The sequence below is a fragment of the Phyllostomus hastatus genome, unplaced genomic scaffold, assembly GCF_019186645.2.
Source record: "Phyllostomus hastatus isolate PE091 unplaced genomic scaffold, TTU_PhHast_1.1 phas_contig_17, whole genome shotgun sequence".
Taxonomy (NCBI): Eukaryota; Metazoa; Chordata; class Mammalia; order Chiroptera; family Phyllostomidae; genus Phyllostomus; species Phyllostomus hastatus.
In genome coordinates, this window is record NW_025333664.1 from 1122868 (window position 1) to 1140798 (window position 17931).

General features: G+C 70.2%; 2 protein-coding genes across 2 annotated transcripts; one reads left to right on the forward strand and one right to left on the reverse strand.

Moving 5' to 3' along the window:
• Nucleotides 1-30: 30 nt before the first annotated feature.
• On the reverse strand, nucleotides 31-12254 carry SS18L1 (SS18L1 subunit of BAF chromatin remodeling complex). The gene is made up of 11 exons (XM_045833105.1): nucleotides 12045-12254; nucleotides 5746-5822; nucleotides 5019-5103; nucleotides 4672-4816; nucleotides 4334-4531; nucleotides 3414-3578; nucleotides 2973-3077; nucleotides 2075-2167; nucleotides 1501-1620; nucleotides 586-713; nucleotides 31-185 (listed from the first exon to the last, which is right to left on the reverse strand). The coding sequence occupies exons 1-11, from the start codon at nucleotides 12111-12113 to the stop codon at nucleotides 159-161; spliced, it is 1212 nt and encodes a 403-aa protein (XP_045689061.1). The 5' UTR covers nucleotides 12114-12254; the 3' UTR covers nucleotides 31-158.
• Nucleotides 12255-12495: 241 nt separating this feature from the next.
• Nucleotides 12496-17423, forward strand: PSMA7 (proteasome 20S subunit alpha 7). Its single transcript, XM_045833000.1, has 7 exons — nucleotides 12496-12682; nucleotides 14647-14773; nucleotides 15276-15400; nucleotides 15778-15900; nucleotides 16295-16414; nucleotides 16846-16908; nucleotides 17215-17423. Exons 1-7 carry the CDS (start codon nucleotides 12587-12589, stop codon nucleotides 17305-17307), a joined length of 747 nt encoding a protein of 248 aa, XP_045688956.1. The 5' UTR covers nucleotides 12496-12586; the 3' UTR covers nucleotides 17308-17423.
• The last annotated feature ends 508 nt before the right edge of the window (nucleotides 17424-17931 follow it).

Genomic DNA, 17931 nt, shown 5'->3' on the forward strand with positions numbered 1-17931 from the left:
CGCTCCGCGTCATGCCCGGCACGAAACGTGCACGCTTCACATGCGGCACGCGCAGGGCCAAGGGGCGACCGACAAGCCACAGGTCATCAGAGCTGCCTCGGGCCCAGCCGTGCCGGGCGGACACGCCGGCGCAAGGCTCCACCAAGGACGTCTGTCCCTCACTGCTGGTAGTTTCCATACTGGCCCTGGAAGAGACCGGGACAGGAGTTCTATGCCCCAGTCAAGAGCTTAAGGAGCCCGCCCTCACCCTGCCCCCGCCCCGCCCCCGCCCATGCGGGGGACGAGACAGGAAGGAGGCCTCCTGCCCACGTCGGCAAACTGGGCTGCCTGTGTGCTGTCCCCGCATGCCTCCAGCGTGCAGCCGAGGGCGCCACGGCCGAGGAGAATGCTGGGGTCTACATGGGCCCAGGACACAAACGGCCAGCGGTCTGGCCAGAGCGCGCTCCACTCGGAGGAAATCACCAACACCCTCACAGGGTCGGAGAGCCACGCTCCGCACGGGACCTCTGCGGAAGCCCAGAGGGGCCCAGGCTCCGTGCCGACAGGCACGCGGACCTGCAGCGGGGAAACCTCCGGCACGCTTGCCTGCTCGTAGCCGTACGGCCGCTGCTGCTGCGCGGACGGGCCGGTCTGCGACGCCCTGTAGCTCCCGTACTGCTGGCCTTGGCCTTGCTGGTAGCTGGAGTACTGCGAGGGGGCCCCCTGGGCCGGGCCTGGGGACAGAGCCGCCGCCGTGAGGCCTCCGGGCAGAGTCGGCATGGCGAGAGCACGCACACCCACCGGGGCCGGCCGCTGCCCCGCTGCCCTGCACCCCCGCCGGGTGTCCTGAGCGCTTCCCGTCGCTCCCAGTGGTCACGGACACCGCGTGAGGTCGCAGCGACCAGGGAACACACGTGTGCAAGACAGACGGCCATCCTGCCTGCGGGGGCTGAGCTGGAGGCTCTGGGGAGGACCCGGGGAGGCCGGGGACGTTTGCAGAAGACACGACTCAGCCAGTCACGGCTGCAACAGGCTGCCGGAGCCCTGACCCGTCTTCCCGCCTCACTGAGGCTGCACCTGAGGGCCTAGCCAGAATGCTCTCGGGCGGGGCCGCCAGGACACCAGAGCAGCGTCCCGGGAGGAGACTCGGCGGCAGGGAAGGCGGAGACCCAGAGGCCTCGGCAGGCCCCCTCGGAGGCGCTGGCAGACCAGAGGCCGCGGCGTGCGGTGTGCAGAGGGGACGGCTGGCTCTGGCTGGGTGGGCGCGGCGGGGTCCAGTTTAAGGCAAACTAAGGTGCTGCAGGTGTGGACGGAGGGGTTTTAGGGACACTCCCTGACCTCACTTTTCACGAACTCATCACCTACTCCTCAGGGTCACGCCTGTCGGATGAGGGCAACGACAGGACCCTACGGCCCTCGCAGCTGTCCCGCACACGTGACACTGTCCCCGAGTAAGCGTGTCCTGGGCGTGTGCCTGAGGACGGCGCTGCGTGCCGTCTGCGTGGGCGGCACCCCTCTTACCGTAGCCTGGCTGCTGGCCCGGGTAGCTCTGCTGGTTGGGGTACTGCTGCTGGTAGCCCGCCTGCTGCTGGGCCGCCCCCTGCTGGTAGCCCGCCTGCTGCTGGCTGTACTGCGAGTTCCCTGGTGGGGGGCGGGGCGGGGAGATGCTGGCGTCAGCCACCGCACCACAAACCAGGCCCGAGGAGCAGACGAGGGATCGACTGGCTGGCTGGCGTCTTCCATAAAACCACCCCTCCAAGAGCCAGGGTGCAGCTCAGGGGCCCCGCGCGGGCTGTCTCCGGGAGGAGCTGTCCTCGCTGCTCCCAGCGCCCACCCACAGGCACCTGCGCCCGGCTCTGCAGCTGCCGGACTCGGGGGCGGGGTCTGGGCCCTTTGGTTTGAGGGACGGCAACGTGGCCAGCACTTGCAGCTTCAGCATCAGCTCTAACTTCCGGGGGTTCGGAAATGCAAAAACAGCACCGGGCTCCCCGCAGGGCCAGCGCCCTGCCTGACCTCCCACTTCCGGAGGTCAACGCGGCCTCCCGAAGCTCTGCCCCACCCCGAGCCCGCCCCGTCCCGCCCGGGCGCTCCGTACCGCCCTCGTAGTAGTGCTGCGTGGACTCCTCGAAGGACCGGTCGTAGCTCTGCTCCGAGTAGGACGCCTGCTGGTAGGCGTAGTCCCCGTGCCCTGCAAGCAGGCGGCGGCCAGCGGTCAGGGGCCCGACCGCCTGACTGTCAGGGGACGGCCGTGGGCCGGACGGCAGCTCTGTGGGGTCGGGCAGTGGCCAGCGCTGGGCACGCGGCGGCCCCCACAGGCCGCGCCCACGGTCGGTCCACTTCAGGGAGACGCAGACAGCCGTTCTGCCCTCGGGCTTCCGTGGGCATGGACTGTGCTCGGTGCCCGACGACGGGACACGGCCGGCGGCGGCTGCTGGCTGTCGGCGTTACTGCACGGTTCCCACGTGCTGTCCGCTCGGGGGGTGGTGGCCCCTAGAGGCCCTGCGCTGGTCTCAGCCCACCCCAGTCACGCTGGGTCCCCGTCTGGGAGACCCCCCCCCCCCCCCCCAGCCATCCCCTCTGACCCCCGTAAAAGCCTCCTCCGAGAACCCTGGGGCGACCCAAGGTGACTGCAAGGTGACGGCGAAGGGGGACATTTGGCAGGAGTCACACCAGGCAGCTGGTGACACGTGTGACGAGCCCCGAGCGGCCAGACCCCATCTGCCACTGTCCTGAGGGCATTCCGCCTGACCGCTGTGTCCATCCCTTCAAGTGTCCACAGCCACCTGTTCAGAGGGCTGCGGCCGGCCCCCACCCGGGGCTCGGCTGCCTCTCGGGGAGAGAGAGGAGCAGCCCCAGGGGGCGAGTGGCTGCGGCCAGCGCCAGCAGCGCCTCCGGGCGGGGACCAGACTCCGGCCCAGGCCCACTCAGGCCGGGGGACTCTGGACGCCGCTGCGCGGGCAGTGTGCGGGCGGGCGGACGGCCCGGAGCCTCACCGTCGGCGTAGTACTGCTGGCCGAGCGGCTCCGAGGCGGCCTGGCCGTGGCCGTACTGCTCGCCCCCGTAGTACTCCTCCTGGCCCAGGTACTGCTGCGAGGAGCCTGCGGGCGGGCGGGCGGGCGGCGGCATGAGCTCAGGGGGCCCCCGCCCCCGACACCTCCCCAACGGGCCCACCATGCCACCCCGGGGACACCAGGCAGGGCACTGTCCCCACACCCAGCCCTCTGCACCCTGAACTATCTGTCCACTGAGACACAGCGGCCCACCCCCTCCGCGGCCGCGCCCCTGCCCGAGACCCCCCCACGGCAGGCCCCAGCCCCGCCCGCCCCTGGGGAGGTGCGGGCCCCACGCAGCCCCAGCCCCGCAGCCCCAGCCCCGGTGTCCTCCTCGCAGGTGACGACGGACGCGCCCAGTGCCGCCCCCCCGCCCCGCGGTACCTTGCTGGGAGGGCCGGTAGGGCGCCAGGGGCCGCTGCCCCATCATGCCGCTGCCCTGCCCGCTCTGGCCCATCATGGCGATGGACGGCTGGCCCTGGTAGTGCTGGCTCCCGCCCTGCGCCGAGGGGTAGTGGGACGAGGCGGCCTGCTGGTGCATCAGGGACACTGGGCGACAGGACAGACCGCGTCACCCCGAGAGGCTCCCGGGGCACGTCCCTGCGACCCCGTCCAGGTCTCCGGCACACCCCCCTGCTAGGGGACCTCCGAGCCAACGCCCACCAGGCGCAGCATTCGGACAACGCCACCTCGACCCCCCGCCGCCTGGCCTGTCCACTCCCGTGCCCTCCCAGAACCCTCCGGCGTGGCGACGCCCAGCGCAGCGGTACGGGAGCCACGCCGGGGAGCGAGCGAGGAGGGGACGCCCGGCGCGGTGACGTGCTTCATCCGACTCGGCACGTGCAGAGCGTGGCCCCTTCCAGCGCCTCGCCGCCCCTTCTGAGCCGAGCCTCCGGGGCCCACCGCCCGTCACTCGCGGGCCGTCACCACTGGGGCCTGGTGCCTCCCCCCAGTGCTCAGCCCAGGCTGCTCAGCCAGCCCCGCCCCGCCCCACTGCTGTGCTCCGCCCTGCCGTCCCCCCACCCGCGTGACCCCGAGCCCGTCCTCCCAGCAGGCACCGGATGCCCTCCTCAGAGCCTTCCCTGAGCCGGCGTGCGGAGTGGCCTCAGCCCCCCCAAGCCGGGCCCCGCCTGAGCTGTGCCCCCAACCCCCAGCCCTGGGGAAGGTCCCGGAGGGCAGCCCTGTGCCCCTCGCAGCCTTGGCCTGGCGTCCGGCAGGAGGGCAGCCCGCACGTGGCCTGCACGCTTCGGGGGCCCCGGGGACATGCAGGTGCAAGTGGGGGCCCGGGGCCGGTGGGGCGTCACCTGGGTTGGACTGAATGTTGATGTTGGCCCGAGACACGTAGCTGCCCATGGCGCCCTGGCCCTGCAGGGGCACGCTCTGCGAGCCGGGTCCCGAGTGGCTGTAGCCGGGCCCCGACCCGTGGCCGCTGCCCGACATGCTCATGGAGGTCGTGGGCAGCGTGCTCTGTGCCGTCTGCTGCATGGACACGTGGTTCGGACCTGCCAGGGCGGGGGCGGGGGGGGGGGTGGCGCAAAGAGGTATCAGGGCACCCGTGCCCAGCCCTGCAGGGCCGCGTGGGAGCCCATGCCGGTGGCGCCCACCCCGCCCACGAGCCCGAGCCACACCCCAGGGGGCTCACCGTTGCCGATCTGGCCCTGCATGAGGGAGGCCGGGGGCAGGCCGGTGCCGATGGCGTCGCTGAGGCTGCCCTGCGGGTGCAGGCCCTGGCTGGAGCCGCTCTGGGACAGCGCGCCCGGGCCCAGGTTCATGTTCTGGGTGGGCGGCTGCGGCAACGGGGGTGAGCGGGACAGCGGTTAGCTGGGGAACCTCCGCCAACCAGCAGCCACTCCCCAGACCCATCCACCCGACCTCCCTGGAGACGGGGGACCCGCCCCATGCCACGCCCCATCAGGGACCTTGGCCAGGCCAGGCCGGACCCCCAGCCTGGGGCAGGGCCCCGGCCCCCGCCCCCAGCCCGGCACTCACGGCGGGGAGCAGGGACTGCATGTTCTGGTTGGAGTCGGCGATGGTGGCCAGGTACACGAGGTTCCGGTGCAGGATCTGCTGGTACCTGCGGGAGATGGGGGCGTGTGGTGGGCCGGGGAGCTGCCCGCCAGTCCTCTGGGTGAAAGCCAAGTTCACCCAGGACAGCCTTGCCCTGCAGCCAGCGCCAGGACGCCGGCCGCAGAGGACCCCGGGGCCAGGCCAGGCGGCGGAGCGCTCCTCGGTCCAGGATGGGCCCGTGGGGGGTGCGCTCCGGTCCAGCGACAAAATGCTGCAAAGACTCCGAGACGGTGGCCGAAGGGCAGGTGTCACCCGGTCCCTTCAGACAGGGGTGCAGACGAGCCCTCCTCCAGGCGACCCCAGCTAACCCGGCCCCACCCCCACCCGGGAGGTGCCGGGAGGAGACGAAGTGGCTCAGTTCGCCCCGAGGACAGCCCAGGTGGCTGTGATGGCCACTCACCCGGCCACCGTCTGGGGGCTCTGATGCCCAGTTCCTGCACCTGCTGTGTCCAGCCCTGGAGGACGGAGCTCGCTGTCCCCAGTGTGTCCAACCACCACCCACAGAGCTGCCCGCAGCGTCCAGCCTGGGCACCCCCAGCCGCCCTCCGAGGGGTGTTGCTCGGCGGCTTAGGAGACCGCAGCCCAGTGCCCCCAGTGCTGGGCAAAAGCAGAGTCCGCCCGGCAGCGGCCGGGCGGGGGCAGCACTCACTGGGCACACTCGGCCGTCTTGCCCTTGCTCTGGTGGTCCAGGATGCACTGTATCAGGTGGTGGTTCTCGTCCAGCATCTGCGGGGAAAGCAGACGTGAGTGCGGGGCGAGGGGCGCATCCACGGGGCCCTGCGGGGCGAGGCGCGCGTGCTCCGTCAGCCGCTCGGGCGGCGTGACAGCCCTGCCCTCGGTGTGCGGGCATCTGTGTCCATGCTGTCACTCCACGCGGAGCCTCGGCCGGCAGGACAGGGCCCTCTCCACGCCTCATCCCCCAGGGGCGGGGCCCAGGTCCCCTCACCTGCGGATGGGACCCCACCGCCCCAGGCCCCCTCATCTAGGGCCCCCGACACGGTGCATCCGCCCCCCGAGGGTGGGCGAGGAACCCGCAGCGTGGACGCGGGACCCTGAGGCCCCGTCCAGAGGGTGCGAGGTCTGAGAACCCATGTGCGTGGGCATCAGCTCGTGTCCACCCCCCCTGCCCCCGGGCATCACAAAGACAAACCAGAGCCAGCTCTTCTGGGCCGACACCTGGGGGAGGGGAAGGGGCGTGGGGGAGGGGAGGGGCTGCACCCAGGACGGCCAGCGGGGGGCAGGGGTGGTGGGCCAGGGAGGTGATGGGGCGGCACACCGTGTATCCACAGCCTGTCCCTGCGGCCGCCCATCCCTGCTGGGGGCAGCAGCAGAACTGAGCCCCCCCCCCCGCCCCCACGCAAACGTCCAAAGGCCTCAGCCTGGGAACGGCCCCCCAAGGGGAAGCCTGTGCTGTTTGTCTCCACCAGGCGGCGCCCCGTCACCGGGCCCCGCGGGCAGGCTCAGCTCCAGAGGGGCCATCCACCTGCCACCACCCTGGCCCCCGGCACGCTGCCCCAGGGCCACCCCTCCCTGCTGCCAGTCGGGCAACACGGCCGCCTGACTGGGCTCTGACGGTGGCCTCTGCTCCCACGGAGACCTGGGCCCACACCTGCCCACCAAGGAGAGACGGGCGGGGGTGGGGGCACATGGAGGGCCTGGCCAGCGGCCCCTGCGCCCTGGCCTCCAAGTCCTGCCGCTCCCCTTGCTCTGGTTTGTATTTCCATCGCCACTTCCTCCTGCCCGTGCCGGCCCCCTCCGTCCCCACCTCAGAAACGGTGCCCGAAGTCCAGCGATCCCCGCCTGGGCCCAGGAAAAGGGGTGCCACCAGGGGGCGCTGTGAGCCCGGAGCTGCCTGCCTCGCTCACCTGGGGACAGGTGAAGGGCGCTCAAACACTCCGGGAAAGGGCACTGCAGGCGTCTGCGCCTTGTGACTCTTTTCTCCAGATGGGTGGGCGGAGGAGAACCACTGTGACAAGAGCTCCCGCTCCGGGAAAGCTGCCCCTAAAGGCGTCACGGCGCCGGAGTCCCTCCAAGGATGCACAGCGTGGCAACCCCGCTCTGCACAGGGTGTTCCCCGGGGGGAGGGGCGGGGGGCAGAGGAGCAGCGCCCCGGGGGTGGGGGGGGGCATTGGGTGGCACCAGATCAGGATGTGAACCAGCTTTGTAAGCCTTCCGAGGTCTTTATCAACGTGGGAAACTGTTACAAAACTTATCAGTGTGAGGAACTGTTACAAAGTTTATCAGCATGAGAAAATGTTACAAAATCTGTCAGCATGAGAATGTGTTACAAAATGTTGTGACCAAAAAAAAAAAAAAAAAAAGAAGGAAGAAAAGAAAAAGAAAGAAGGAAAGGAGTAGGACGCAGAGGACCCGCCCAGCTCAGGTCAGGAACAACGGCCAGGACTGGGGGTCAAGGAGCGGAGTGGACCCCCCCCCCCCGCAGTGAGGAAGGGATGAAAAAGACAAACGCCCCCAGGGGCGGAGGGACCAGGGCTGAGCCGGCCGCGCCAGCAGCAGGGCGCTAGCAGCACTCGGACAAGGGCCAGCAGGACTGGCAGACCCCAGGGTGCTGGGCGCCACCCTGAGCCACACCGGGGAGCCGCCGGCTGGAGGCGGCTGACACCCGTGGGTCCTCCCCACCGCTCGCCTGGCAGGAAACGGGACCGTGGGCTGGGGAGCGGGGAAGGTGTCTCCCAGGGAGGAGGAGAGTCTGGGGGGAAAGACAGGAGGACACGGAGGGCCAGGGAGCAGGGGTGGGGGCGGTGGGAGGAGCCAGCACCGGAAACCCAGAACCGAGAACTCAGAGCCCGGAGCCCGGAGTCCAGAACCTGCGGCTTCGGGGTCGCGGACTTGGAGCCTCCCCATCTGCGGGAAAGGACCGTGTGCCCGTTAGGCGCCCTCCAGCAGAGCGGGCCGACGAGGACAGCACATGGTCCCCGGGGCGAGAAACACGGAAGCAGCAGCCGCTCGGTCACGGCTTAGCGACGAGGGGGCAGGAGGGCGCTGCTGGGGGCGGGAGGAGGGCTCGCCCGACCCTCACGGTTGGCGGGCTGCGTGCTTTCGGTGAAACGAGAGAAGTGCCAGGAGGGGAACCGGGCTGTCTCCAGGCCACCGGCAGCCCCATGCTCCCCAGGGCTGCCCCACGAGCTGGGGCGAGGAGACAGCGCCCCCTCTCGCCCCTGGAGAGCAAGTGCTTTCGGCGACAACTGTCGGAAGCGACCTGTTAGCCAAGTGGAGGGAGGCCCCGGCCCCGAACTGCTGTGCTCAAACGGGAGGCGGGGCAGCTGGAGTTTTCGCAAATGGCCGATGCTGCTTCCTTGCCAAGTCAGCCCTCGCTCCTGAGCAAGGCCTTCCAGCTCTGAGAGCCCAGGGCGCCCCCGCCCCCCAGCCCAGACGCCCTCCTCTGCCCCTGCGCCCCGCACCCCGGCCCCGGGCATGGACAGTGGGGCAGGGCTGGCCGGGCTCCTGCCGCTCCCGGACGCTGGCCCCGGCGCCTGCCCTCACTGGTGCCACTGTCCTGTTCCAGACCCAGGGGGCACACGCCCCGGATGCCCACCGGCCTGTCCACTCCGTCCTGTTCCCGTGGAGCGTGTCTCTCCCCACAGGAGGTGCTGGGGGTGGAAGGGCGAGACACCCTCCCCACCCTCCCGCAGAGAAAACCAATCGAGAGCCCCAAAGCACATGGGAACCATGAGGTTCACACTAAGCACCTGCCTGTGCTAAGCGGCAAGGAGGCGCCTACGTGCCAGCCCCGGAGGCCCCTCCAAGGAGCCCAGGCCTGGCCTCTCGGTGCGTGGGGACGGCCGCGACCCCACCTCAGCAGCGCTGGGGGCACAGCCCCGGACAGCAGGGGCTCCCTGGCCCCAAACGACAGAGAGCTGCAGGGGCGGGTGCTGGCCCGCAGGCCAGCCGGCCAGGCCCGAGGGCCACAGGACTTTGCCGGGACACTGCCATCTCCACCCCAGGGGCCCCTGTGGCTGTCACCAAAGCACAGTCGCACCTGCACCTCACCCTGCACTACAACTGTGCTTGGTCACTGCCAGCTGAACCACCTCAGCCCCCGGACCCGGGCTCCCCAGATCAGCCAGCACCCCCGGCCCTCCACGTTGGGACTCACGCCTGCCCCTTGCCGACCACGGGCAGGACCACGCACGACTCCCTGGATCTTCCAGGCCCTTCCTCCCCGGCTCCGCGGCGCTCCCGGTCTGGCCCGCCCCTCCCCCACACGGTCTCTGTTCCGGGCTGAACTGCGTCCCTCAGAATCCGCGCAAGCCGGACAAGCCCCAGTGCCTGCGCCAGGGGCCTCACTTGGAGGCCGGGTCTTTGCAGACGCGGTGACGTTGACGTGAGGCCAGGCCGGGGTCAGGCGGGCCCTAGTCCCCGTGACTGGTGTCCCCAGGAGAAGAAGGGGACGTAGGCCCAGAGGCGCGGATGGGGGCGACGCGTCTGCAAGCCGAGGAGCGCCGGCCGGGCCAGGACCCCCCAGGACACCCCAGCCGCTCAGAGGAAAGGAGGGCCCAGGTCCTCCCTCAGAGCCCCCCGAAAGGGGCCAGCCCTGACGACAACCTGATGCTGGACTCGCAGCCCCCAGAACTGAGAACATCAGCTTCCTCCGTTTCGAGCCGCCCGGTCTGGGGTAGCTGTCAGGGCAGCGAAGGGAACGGACACGGCCGCCTCCCCCTCGCCGCCTCCCCCACACGCGCCCAGGACCACAGGCGCTCCAGGAGGCACGGGCGCTGGCGGGGCCGGGCCGGGCGCGGCAGAAGAGCCACCGACGGGCAGACTTGGGAGCCCACGCGACGTGTCCGAGTGCCGCACCCGGCACGTGACCGCCGAGGGAACGGGCGGGAGGGGCCGAGCGGGAGTTTGCCTGGCAGGGTCCCCCCCACCCCCGATGCCCAGCAGGGGAAGCAGTGTGCTTCCTGCCCCCTCCCTGCCCGGTGGCTCCCGAGCAACCCCGGCGTTCCTCGGTGCACACGCACACCCCGTGGACACAGCCCACGAGTGCGGGGGACGCGCACCTCGCACGCCCTTCTCCGTCCCCCGGTCAACGAGCCCTGGGTGTGCGAGCACACGGACCGCCAGCCCGCCCAGGTCAGACCAGACGGCTGCCTGAACTGCAGACCGGCTTTCCGCGGGGAGCGGGCCGCCTTCCTGCCCCGGGGCGCTCCGTGGGGCTCCCCGTTTCCGACCCGATTTTCAGGGGCGGTGCTTCCGCCCGGAAAACGTGGGGGGCTGTAACACGGGGAGGGTGCAAAGCGCAACCAACCAGGTCAGTGTGCAAGGCAAACGTGGCTTCCGGAAGAGCAGCTCTGCTCGTCACACTGAAGGACCAAAAGCCAGGCCCCGGGGAGAGGCGCCTGGCCTTCCGCCTCGCCAAGTGTCCCCACACTGGGGATCACGGGTGGGCAGGCCCTGCAGCCACCGTCGGGGTCCCACCCCTGGTCAGCAGCCACTTAGCTTCCCTCTGCCTCAGTTTCCGCATCTGCACAACGAGGACGGCTGCGACTACCACGAGGAATTACAGGAGTTTAATGACAAATGTGAACCCACAAGGCCCTTAGAACAGTGTCTGGTATGCAGTAAGCACCACATAAGTGCTCAATAAACAAATTTAAAAAACGCCCCACTTTTAAGTCTGTATCTCTACTGCTCCTCAACTGGAGTTCGCTGAGCAGAGTTTTCCGAGGCTTCTCACTGGTCACACCAGCCGCGGCAAAGGTCGTCTCCACTCGTGTGGACGGGGCCCTCGGGGTCCCGGCATCGTCAAGAGGAAGAGTCCTCCCTCCCGGGGAAATGGGAGGCCCGCGGGAACACGGAATTCTGCTGTTAACCCCACGAGCCCCGGGCTTAGCAACCGACAAAGCTACCAAAGACGTCGAGAAAACGCAATCGGAAAGACTAACACTGTTCCTTTTTCCTTCTGGACTTCTCTTCTAAAGAAAACTGCGGAAAATGTGAAATCCTCAACTTACACACTCCAGGGTTTCGCTGAAGGCGCCCCCCGCCCCCACTCCCTGTGACCGTGGTCCCCGGAAAACCCCGAGGCCGCGCGCAGGGACGCGGGGAAAGGCTGTAACGCGGGTCTGGAAAGTCTCTGCTAGGTGAGGAGCCTGGCCCGGGTGTCACGCTGGGAAACCATTTGACAGGCGCGGAAGGGCGGCGAGGCTGGGCCAGCAGGTAGACCCCGCGGCGTAGCGCGCTCCCCAAAGGGCGCCGGACACGCTGGAACAGCGTCGCACACTCGGGACGCGCCCCTTTGTGCCTCGGAGTGCGAACACCTTACGGAGAGGGAGCGTGGCCCGCTGCCCGGCCGGGCCCCCGTCGCCCCCAGCTCCCCGTCCACTCGCCAAGCTGTGCGCTGAGGCCAGGGGCCGCCCGCCGGGTTGCGCCAATGATCTGGCCAGCCAGGAGGGTCCCCCCTGAGCCTGGCGTGGTCCGGCTCCTTTCGGTTGGGCCAAGACCCCCACCCCGCAGTCACCACCCCCAAGGGCACCGTCTCGAGGGCGCCCGGTCACGCGTTTTGCGCCCCTGTCCGTGGCGCAGGGTTCCCGATCGCGGCGGGTCCCAACTGCGCCCAGCTTGGCCCGCGGACACGACCCCTCGGACACCATCCCGAGGGCGCGCAGCCTCGCCGTCCTGCGCTCTGGCCCACGATCCCCGCGCGCCCCGACCCCGAAGGCGGCAGATCCGCTGCGCGCAGCCTGGCCGCGGACACGACCCCTCGGACACCATCCCGAAGGCGCCCGGCGCCGGTGCCCCTGCCCGCAGCCCCCGCCGAACTTGGCGCAGGCTGGCGGCAATGCGCTCTCGGGGCCCCGCGGGGTCACGGTCGTCGGCTGCGCCCCGGCTTTGTTCGCGCCCCGCGCCCGCCGGCTGCCCGCGCCCCGGCCCCGCGCGCGCCCGCCCGCACCCCGTACCGCCCCCCGCCCCAGGGCCCCCGCCCACCTTCTGGATGGTTTGCTGCGTGACCTCCCCTTTGCCTCTCGGCCGGGCGGACGCGAAGGCCACAGACATGGTCCCGGCGCGGGCTCAGCCCGAGATCATCGGGGTTTCTTCTCCCGCTGCGCTCCGCCGCCTGAGGTGTTCATTCTCCGCAGTCGCTGGGGGGCGGGGGCGCGGGGGGTTCCGCCTTGGGCTCGTCCGCCCCGCCGCCGCCACCGCGCCGCCCTCCCGCCCGCCGCCGCGCCGCCACGCGCGCCGCCAGTTCCCGAGGCCCCGCCCTGCGCGTCGCCCCCCGGCGGCCGCTCTGCGCCCCCCGCGGGGCCCGCCGCCGCCGCGTTGTCCCCCGCGGCTGGCGGCGGATGGTTCGCCCCGGCCCCGCCCCGGCGCGCGCGCGTCCGCCCGACGCCGCAGACGCTGCCCGACGCCGCCTGACGCCCGCAGCGCAGTGGGCGGGGCCGGGGGGCGGGCGCCGCCGCGTCGGGAGTCGTGGGCCGTGCGGCGGTGAGTGTGCGCTTTTGCCCGGCCTGACCGCGCCGCTCGCCGGGATGAGTTACGACCGCGCCATCACCGTCTTCTCGCCCGACGGCCACCTCTTCCAAGTGGAGTACGCACAGGAGGCCGTGAAGAAGGGCTCGACCGCGGTGAGCGGCGAACCCCGGGCCGGGCGCGGGCGGCTGGATGCGGGCGGGCCTAGGGGCGCTGCTGGGGCGCGGGAGGCGAGGGAGGCCCGCGACGTGTTGGGCGCCCAGGAGCCTGTGAGGCCTGGCCGCCCTGTTGAGGCGCGGAGAGGCCCCGAATGGGGGGCAGCCGGAGCGCTCGTGGCCCCGGCGCGGCTCTAGACAGCAGGGGGGTCCGGAGGAACCGCGTCCCTCTCGGCCCCGGACCCCTGGAGCGCGGCGTCTGCATCGGCCGGGCGGGGCCGGGACGCGCTCCCCGCCCGGAGCTTCAGCCAGGTGCCGGTGCTGGCAGCCTCCTCTTCGTCGCCGGGTGCTTTTTATCCGATCGACCTTTCGGAATTAGCTCCGCGGCGTCAGATGGACGCAGAGGAGCCGTGGCGCTGGCGTTGACGAAGGAAGTGGAGAGGGGCGCGTTGCACACTGTGGGCGCCCGGGTCGGGGAACCGGCGGGGCTGGCCAGTCGGATGGACCTGTCCTCCCAACACTGGATTGTCGCCAAGGGCATTCGAGGTGGGGGTCTGCTGGTGACCGACGGGTGCTGTGCGGACCAGCGATTTGGGCGTGGGTGGTGAGCTTCCAAGGGCCACCTTCCTTTTCCCTCTCACTAGCGCGGAGCGGGTAGGCGCGCCTGGGTGGCGACGCCATCTTGGCGGCCGCCTGGGCCCGGGCAGCGGGAGCCCGGCCTGGTCGCGGTGTGGCTGCGCGGAGGCCCCGCAGCGAGCGGAGGCGCGCGCTCCGAAGATGTTAAGCAAGTGGGTGACTTGCGACTTAGTGAAGTGTGCCCGGCCCGGGCCCAGTTAGGGACTTTCCGCACGAGGGACAGCGGTTGTCCTGGAGGTGCAGGTGGGCTTCCGCAGCCAAGGGGGGCGGGGCGGGTCTTGCTCTGGGCTGTGCGGTTCCGCTGACAACGCCCCCCTCCCCCGCGAGGCGGGCAGTGCGCTGACCGACCCACTGTCCCCGCGGGCATCTGAGCAGGTACCTCTTGTTCTGACTGCCCTTTGAAGCGTGAGACACCTAGGGGTTTGCCTGTCCGTCAGTTTTTCTTGTATTACCCGGCGTGTCCGAGGTTTGAGTCCGCAGACAGAGCGCACACAACTCGGAGAATTTGGGTGTTCTCCTTCCCTGAGCGTCTTTGGAACTGAGTGTCCAGAACCCGTTTCCCGGCCTCACTCGGCTTCAAGAGTACTGGGGTGGAGGCCGCTGCCCCCCCCCCCCCATGCCACCTCAGGCCCGTGGGGTGGGTGGCTTTGCCGGACCTGCCCCCAACCCCGCGGGCTCCGGAGAACCACGAACACTGGGGGAGGGGAGACCGTAGGGGAGACAGCACCTGGAAGTCGGACTCAGCACACCGGAGCTCCCACCCCCACGGTGTGTGCCCAGGGGGCGTTTGTGCAGGTGGAAGCCCTTGTCCAGGCCACGGAGGGCGCTCCTGGTGTGCGTGGGGGGAACACGGGCGGCCCCCACCTCAAAGAATTGGTCAGCCCAGGACCCGCGGAGCCCTGCTTTTCCCAGCGGTTGGCCCCCTGGGTCTGTGCCTGCCTGCCGGCGGCGCCACCCTCCAGGGAATAGGGGAGACAGGCGTCCCTCCCCAAGGGGGTGGTGTGGGTCACAGCCGCAGAACCACAGCTTTCTGAAGGCCCCGCGTGAACGCCAGGTCTCTGAGTTGCCAGGCCGCACGTGGGATCTGACTCAGTGGGCTGAAGGGACACAGGTACCCTCGGTGGTGTCGTCCCTGAACCCGCACATCGGCATCGTGAGGGCAGGGAACTAGGCGGCTGGCCGGTCAGGTCAGGACACCTGGGGGACTGGGCCACGGGCGGGTCAGGGCCGTGGTTGGTGGGTGTGGTGCCCTCGGCCGGGGCCGGGGCCGGGACTCGGAGCTCCGCGGGGCCACAGCAAACCCGAGTGCCGTGCGGGTGTTTCCGCAGGTGGGCGTCCGAGGCAAAGACATCGTGGTCCTGGGCGTGGAGAAGAAGTCGGTGGCCAAACTGCAGGATGAAAGGACGGTGCGGAAGATCTGCGCCCTGGACGACAACGTCTGCATGGCCTTCGCGGGTGCGCCGGCGGCTGCGGGGTCTTGGGGGCTGGGTGCACCCCAGTCCTCCAGGGCGGGGGCTCGGGCCTTTAAGTCAAGGGGTGCAGGAAAGGTGGCCCCGGGACGCGGGCGCTGCGGCCACCTCCACGGGCGTCAGCGCGTCCCTGGTCGTCCTCACGGTCTGTAGAGAGAGGTCAGGCTGCCCACAGCTACTGCGCCTGTGAGGCGGGGGCTGTGGGCGCAGGGTCTCAGCACTCTCCTCTCTCGGGGTCCAGTCTGGGGACGTCTGAGGCTCCTGGGGTTGCCCTGCCCGGCTCCGCGTGGCCTGGCACGCCCTGGTCTCAGTGCGCCCGGTGCTCTCAGGAGGGTCACGGGGGCTAACCGGGCCTCCCGGTCCACCGGGGGTCGGTGCCTTGGACGGCCCCAGTGCTGGGCCGCAGGGAACCCATGCTGTCTGCTCGTGCGACCCGTGTTTGCACGTGAGCGCAATCAGCACGGCGCCGCCGTCTGCTGTCCCCGCAGGCCTCACCGCCGACGCGAGGATCGTCATCAACAGGGCCCGGGTGGAGTGCCAGAGCCACCGGCTGACGGTGGAGGACCCGGTCACCGTGGAGTACATCACCCGCTACATCGCCAGCCTGAAGCAGGTGCGCCCCCCGAGGCTCGGCTCTGGGCACGGGCGGTCCCTCCTGCGTCCCGGAGGGTGTCCCACTGCGTGCTGCGTGGGTGCCGGCACATGTTGGGGCGGGGAAGCTGAGGCCTGCGCCAGCGCCCCCATGCCCAGCCCTGCTCTTCCTCCCTCGCCCGTCACCTGCCCGTGCGGCTGGCACGGTGCTCGTCGACTGGCACCACGGGGCAATCCCCAAGTGCTGTTAATGACAGTCGCCTCAGGAGGGGGAGGGGCGGGCCGGCACGGGCGCAGCGGTGTGGGCGTGAGCGTGGGGAGTGACGGGTGCTGACGGCGCACTCCGGGCCCGTCGTGGGGAGACGGCACGCGGACCCTGACCCATCCTCCTCCCGCCAGCGCTACACCCAGAGCAACGGGCGCAGGCCGTTTGGCATCTCCGCGCTCATCGTGGGCTTCGACTTCGACGGCACCCCCCGGCTGTACCAGACCGACCCGTCGGGCACCTACCACGCCTGGAAGGTGAGGCTCGGGCGGCGCGGGGGCCGCGCCTCCTGTGTGTCGCACTGCCTCGGGCTGCAGGCGTGTGCACTCGCACTGGCTGTCCCGGACACTGACCCTCCCGGGGGAGCCGGGGGTTGTGCAGGGGCCCCGTCTGGGAGACTTGGGCAGCGAGCTGGAAGGACGCAGCCTCACGGCGAAAGGCGCAGGTGTGTGGACCAGGAAATGCCACCTGTCACGGGCGAGGGTCAGGGGCTCCGGGCAGCCTTCGCCTGGAGGCGGGGGCGGGGCCCAGGGCTCAGGGCCCAGACTGCCTCCCGGCCCAGCGCAGAGTAGCGGGCCCACGCGGTGGCCACCTTGTCGGACTGGCTCTGGATTGTCCCGTCCAGTGCCACAGAACACACGTGTCTTTCAGGCCAACGCGATTGGCCGGGGAGCCAAGTCCGTGCGCGAGTTCTTAGAGAAGAATTACACCGACGAGGCCATTGAGACCGATGGGCTGACCATCAAGCTGGTCATCAAGGCTCTCCTGGAAGTAAGTTTGCTTCTGAGGTCTGGGCGGCCAGCGAGACACTCACGCCGCGGCAGTGTCCCTCTGGCTGGGTGGCAGGGATGGAGGCCGCAGGAGCTCCCTCGCTTGCACCAGCCCCCATGTGCACAGCAGGTGCAGGCCAGGCCCCGCTCACCGCCATCGCGCAGCCTCAGGGGCTCCAGCTGCTACAGGAGCGGCAATGAGGGGGGCTGGGCGAGCTGGCTGGGAGCTGGGGGGCTCTGGACCTTGGAGGTGCTGGTGGGAGGGCTGGCAGGTGGGACGGAGGGTCTGCTGTGCCCGAGTCTGCCTGCAGGAGGCAGGAGGGGGGCAGAGGCTGCGGGGGCTGGGTGCACGGGCGCCCGTTTAGGGAGCTGTGGTCCTGGGGTGGGCGAGGCTGGCTGAGGCACTTCTCCCCCCCACTCCCCGCCCCCCAGGTGGTGCAGTCCGGGGGCAAGAACATCGAGCTGGCCGTCATGCGGCGCGACCAGCCACTCAAGGTAAAGGCTGGGTGTTGGCTGTGTGTGCAGTGGCCCACTCCCACGCATGGGTGGGGGCAGTGCCGGCTCCTGTGGGCCTTGGGGGTGTCCCCACGACCCGGTGGGAAGCGAGTGCTGACCCCTGGTCCCGGGTGGCCCTCCCGTGCTGCCCTGGCCCTCGAACAAGCTGGCGGCAGGCGTGCACACTGCTCCACCCCCTCCGGGGCCGGACCCCACCGGCACCTGGCCTTGTCTCCTCGCGGGCGCAGCTATGGGGGTCCCGGAGCCCCTCCCCCAGGGGCTCACCAGAAACACTCCCTTTGGTAGATTCTAAATCCTGAAGAAATTGAGAAGTATGTTGCTGAAATTGAAAAAGAGAAGGAAGAAAACGAGAAGAAGAAACAGAAGAAAGCATCGTGATGGACAGAGGGCTCTGGCTGGGAGTGATTTTTAAATTCCGGTCATGGGTGATGGGGGGGGGTACGCATCGGCATCTCCATGCCGCCCAAGCGTCTGCAATAAACTCGCGTTTTTTAGCCTCGTCTTCCTCGTAGATCATGTGCCCCCCCCGGGGGGGGGGGAGCTGTGAGCGTGAGCCGTCGGTCAGCACGCTCCTGAGTGTGGGGACTGCTCCCCTGCCTGCCCGCCCGCCCCTCGGGGCCACGGAAGGGCTCTCGGGAGTGGTCCAGCAGCTCGGGGCCGTCCACAGCTGCTGTCGGCGGGGAGCCCGGCACTTCTGGCGGGGGTAGGAGTGCCCCCTCAGGGCTCCCCAACAGGCTGACCCTGTTCCCTGGACCTTGTTCAGGCTAATCAGCATAAGGTGGCGGCCGGGAGCCCAAGGGCACTCGGCGTGAAATGTCAACCCCGACTTTCCTGGTGGGGCAGCTCTGTTCTGACGCAGCCTCGGACCTCTGGTTCTGGGTACCGTCTCGGGGCCACTACTGTCTCCCTGCGGCGCGCGGGGCCTGCCAGAAGCCCGCCCCTCAGGGCCCCAGGCCAGCAGCAGCGGGTCCCCCTGCAGCACCCAGCAGAAGACCAGCCACT

Coding starts and splice junctions, on each gene's coding strand:
- SS18L1 (XM_045833105.1), bottom strand. CDS start 12,113: ATGTCTGTGGCCTTCGCGTCCGCCCGGCCGAGAGGCAAAGGGGAGGTC. Junction 4,532..4,671: donor GCAGGGCCAGATCGGCAACG/GTGAGCCCCCTG, acceptor CCGCCCTGGCAG/GTCCGAACCACGTGTCCATG. Junction 3,579..4,333: donor CAACATTCAGTCCAACCCAG/GTGACGCCCCAC, acceptor CCTGTCGCCCAG/TGTCCCTGATGCACCAGCAG.
- PSMA7 (XM_045833000.1), top strand. CDS start 12,587: ATGAGTTACGACCGCGCCATCACCGTCTTCTCGCCCGACGGCCACCTC. Junction 12,683..14,646: donor TGAAGAAGGGCTCGACCGCG/GTGAGCGGCGAA, acceptor GTGTTTCCGCAG/GTGGGCGTCCGAGGCAAAGA. Junction 15,901..16,294: donor GCACCTACCACGCCTGGAAG/GTGAGGCTCGGG, acceptor CGTGTCTTTCAG/GCCAACGCGATTGGCCGGGG.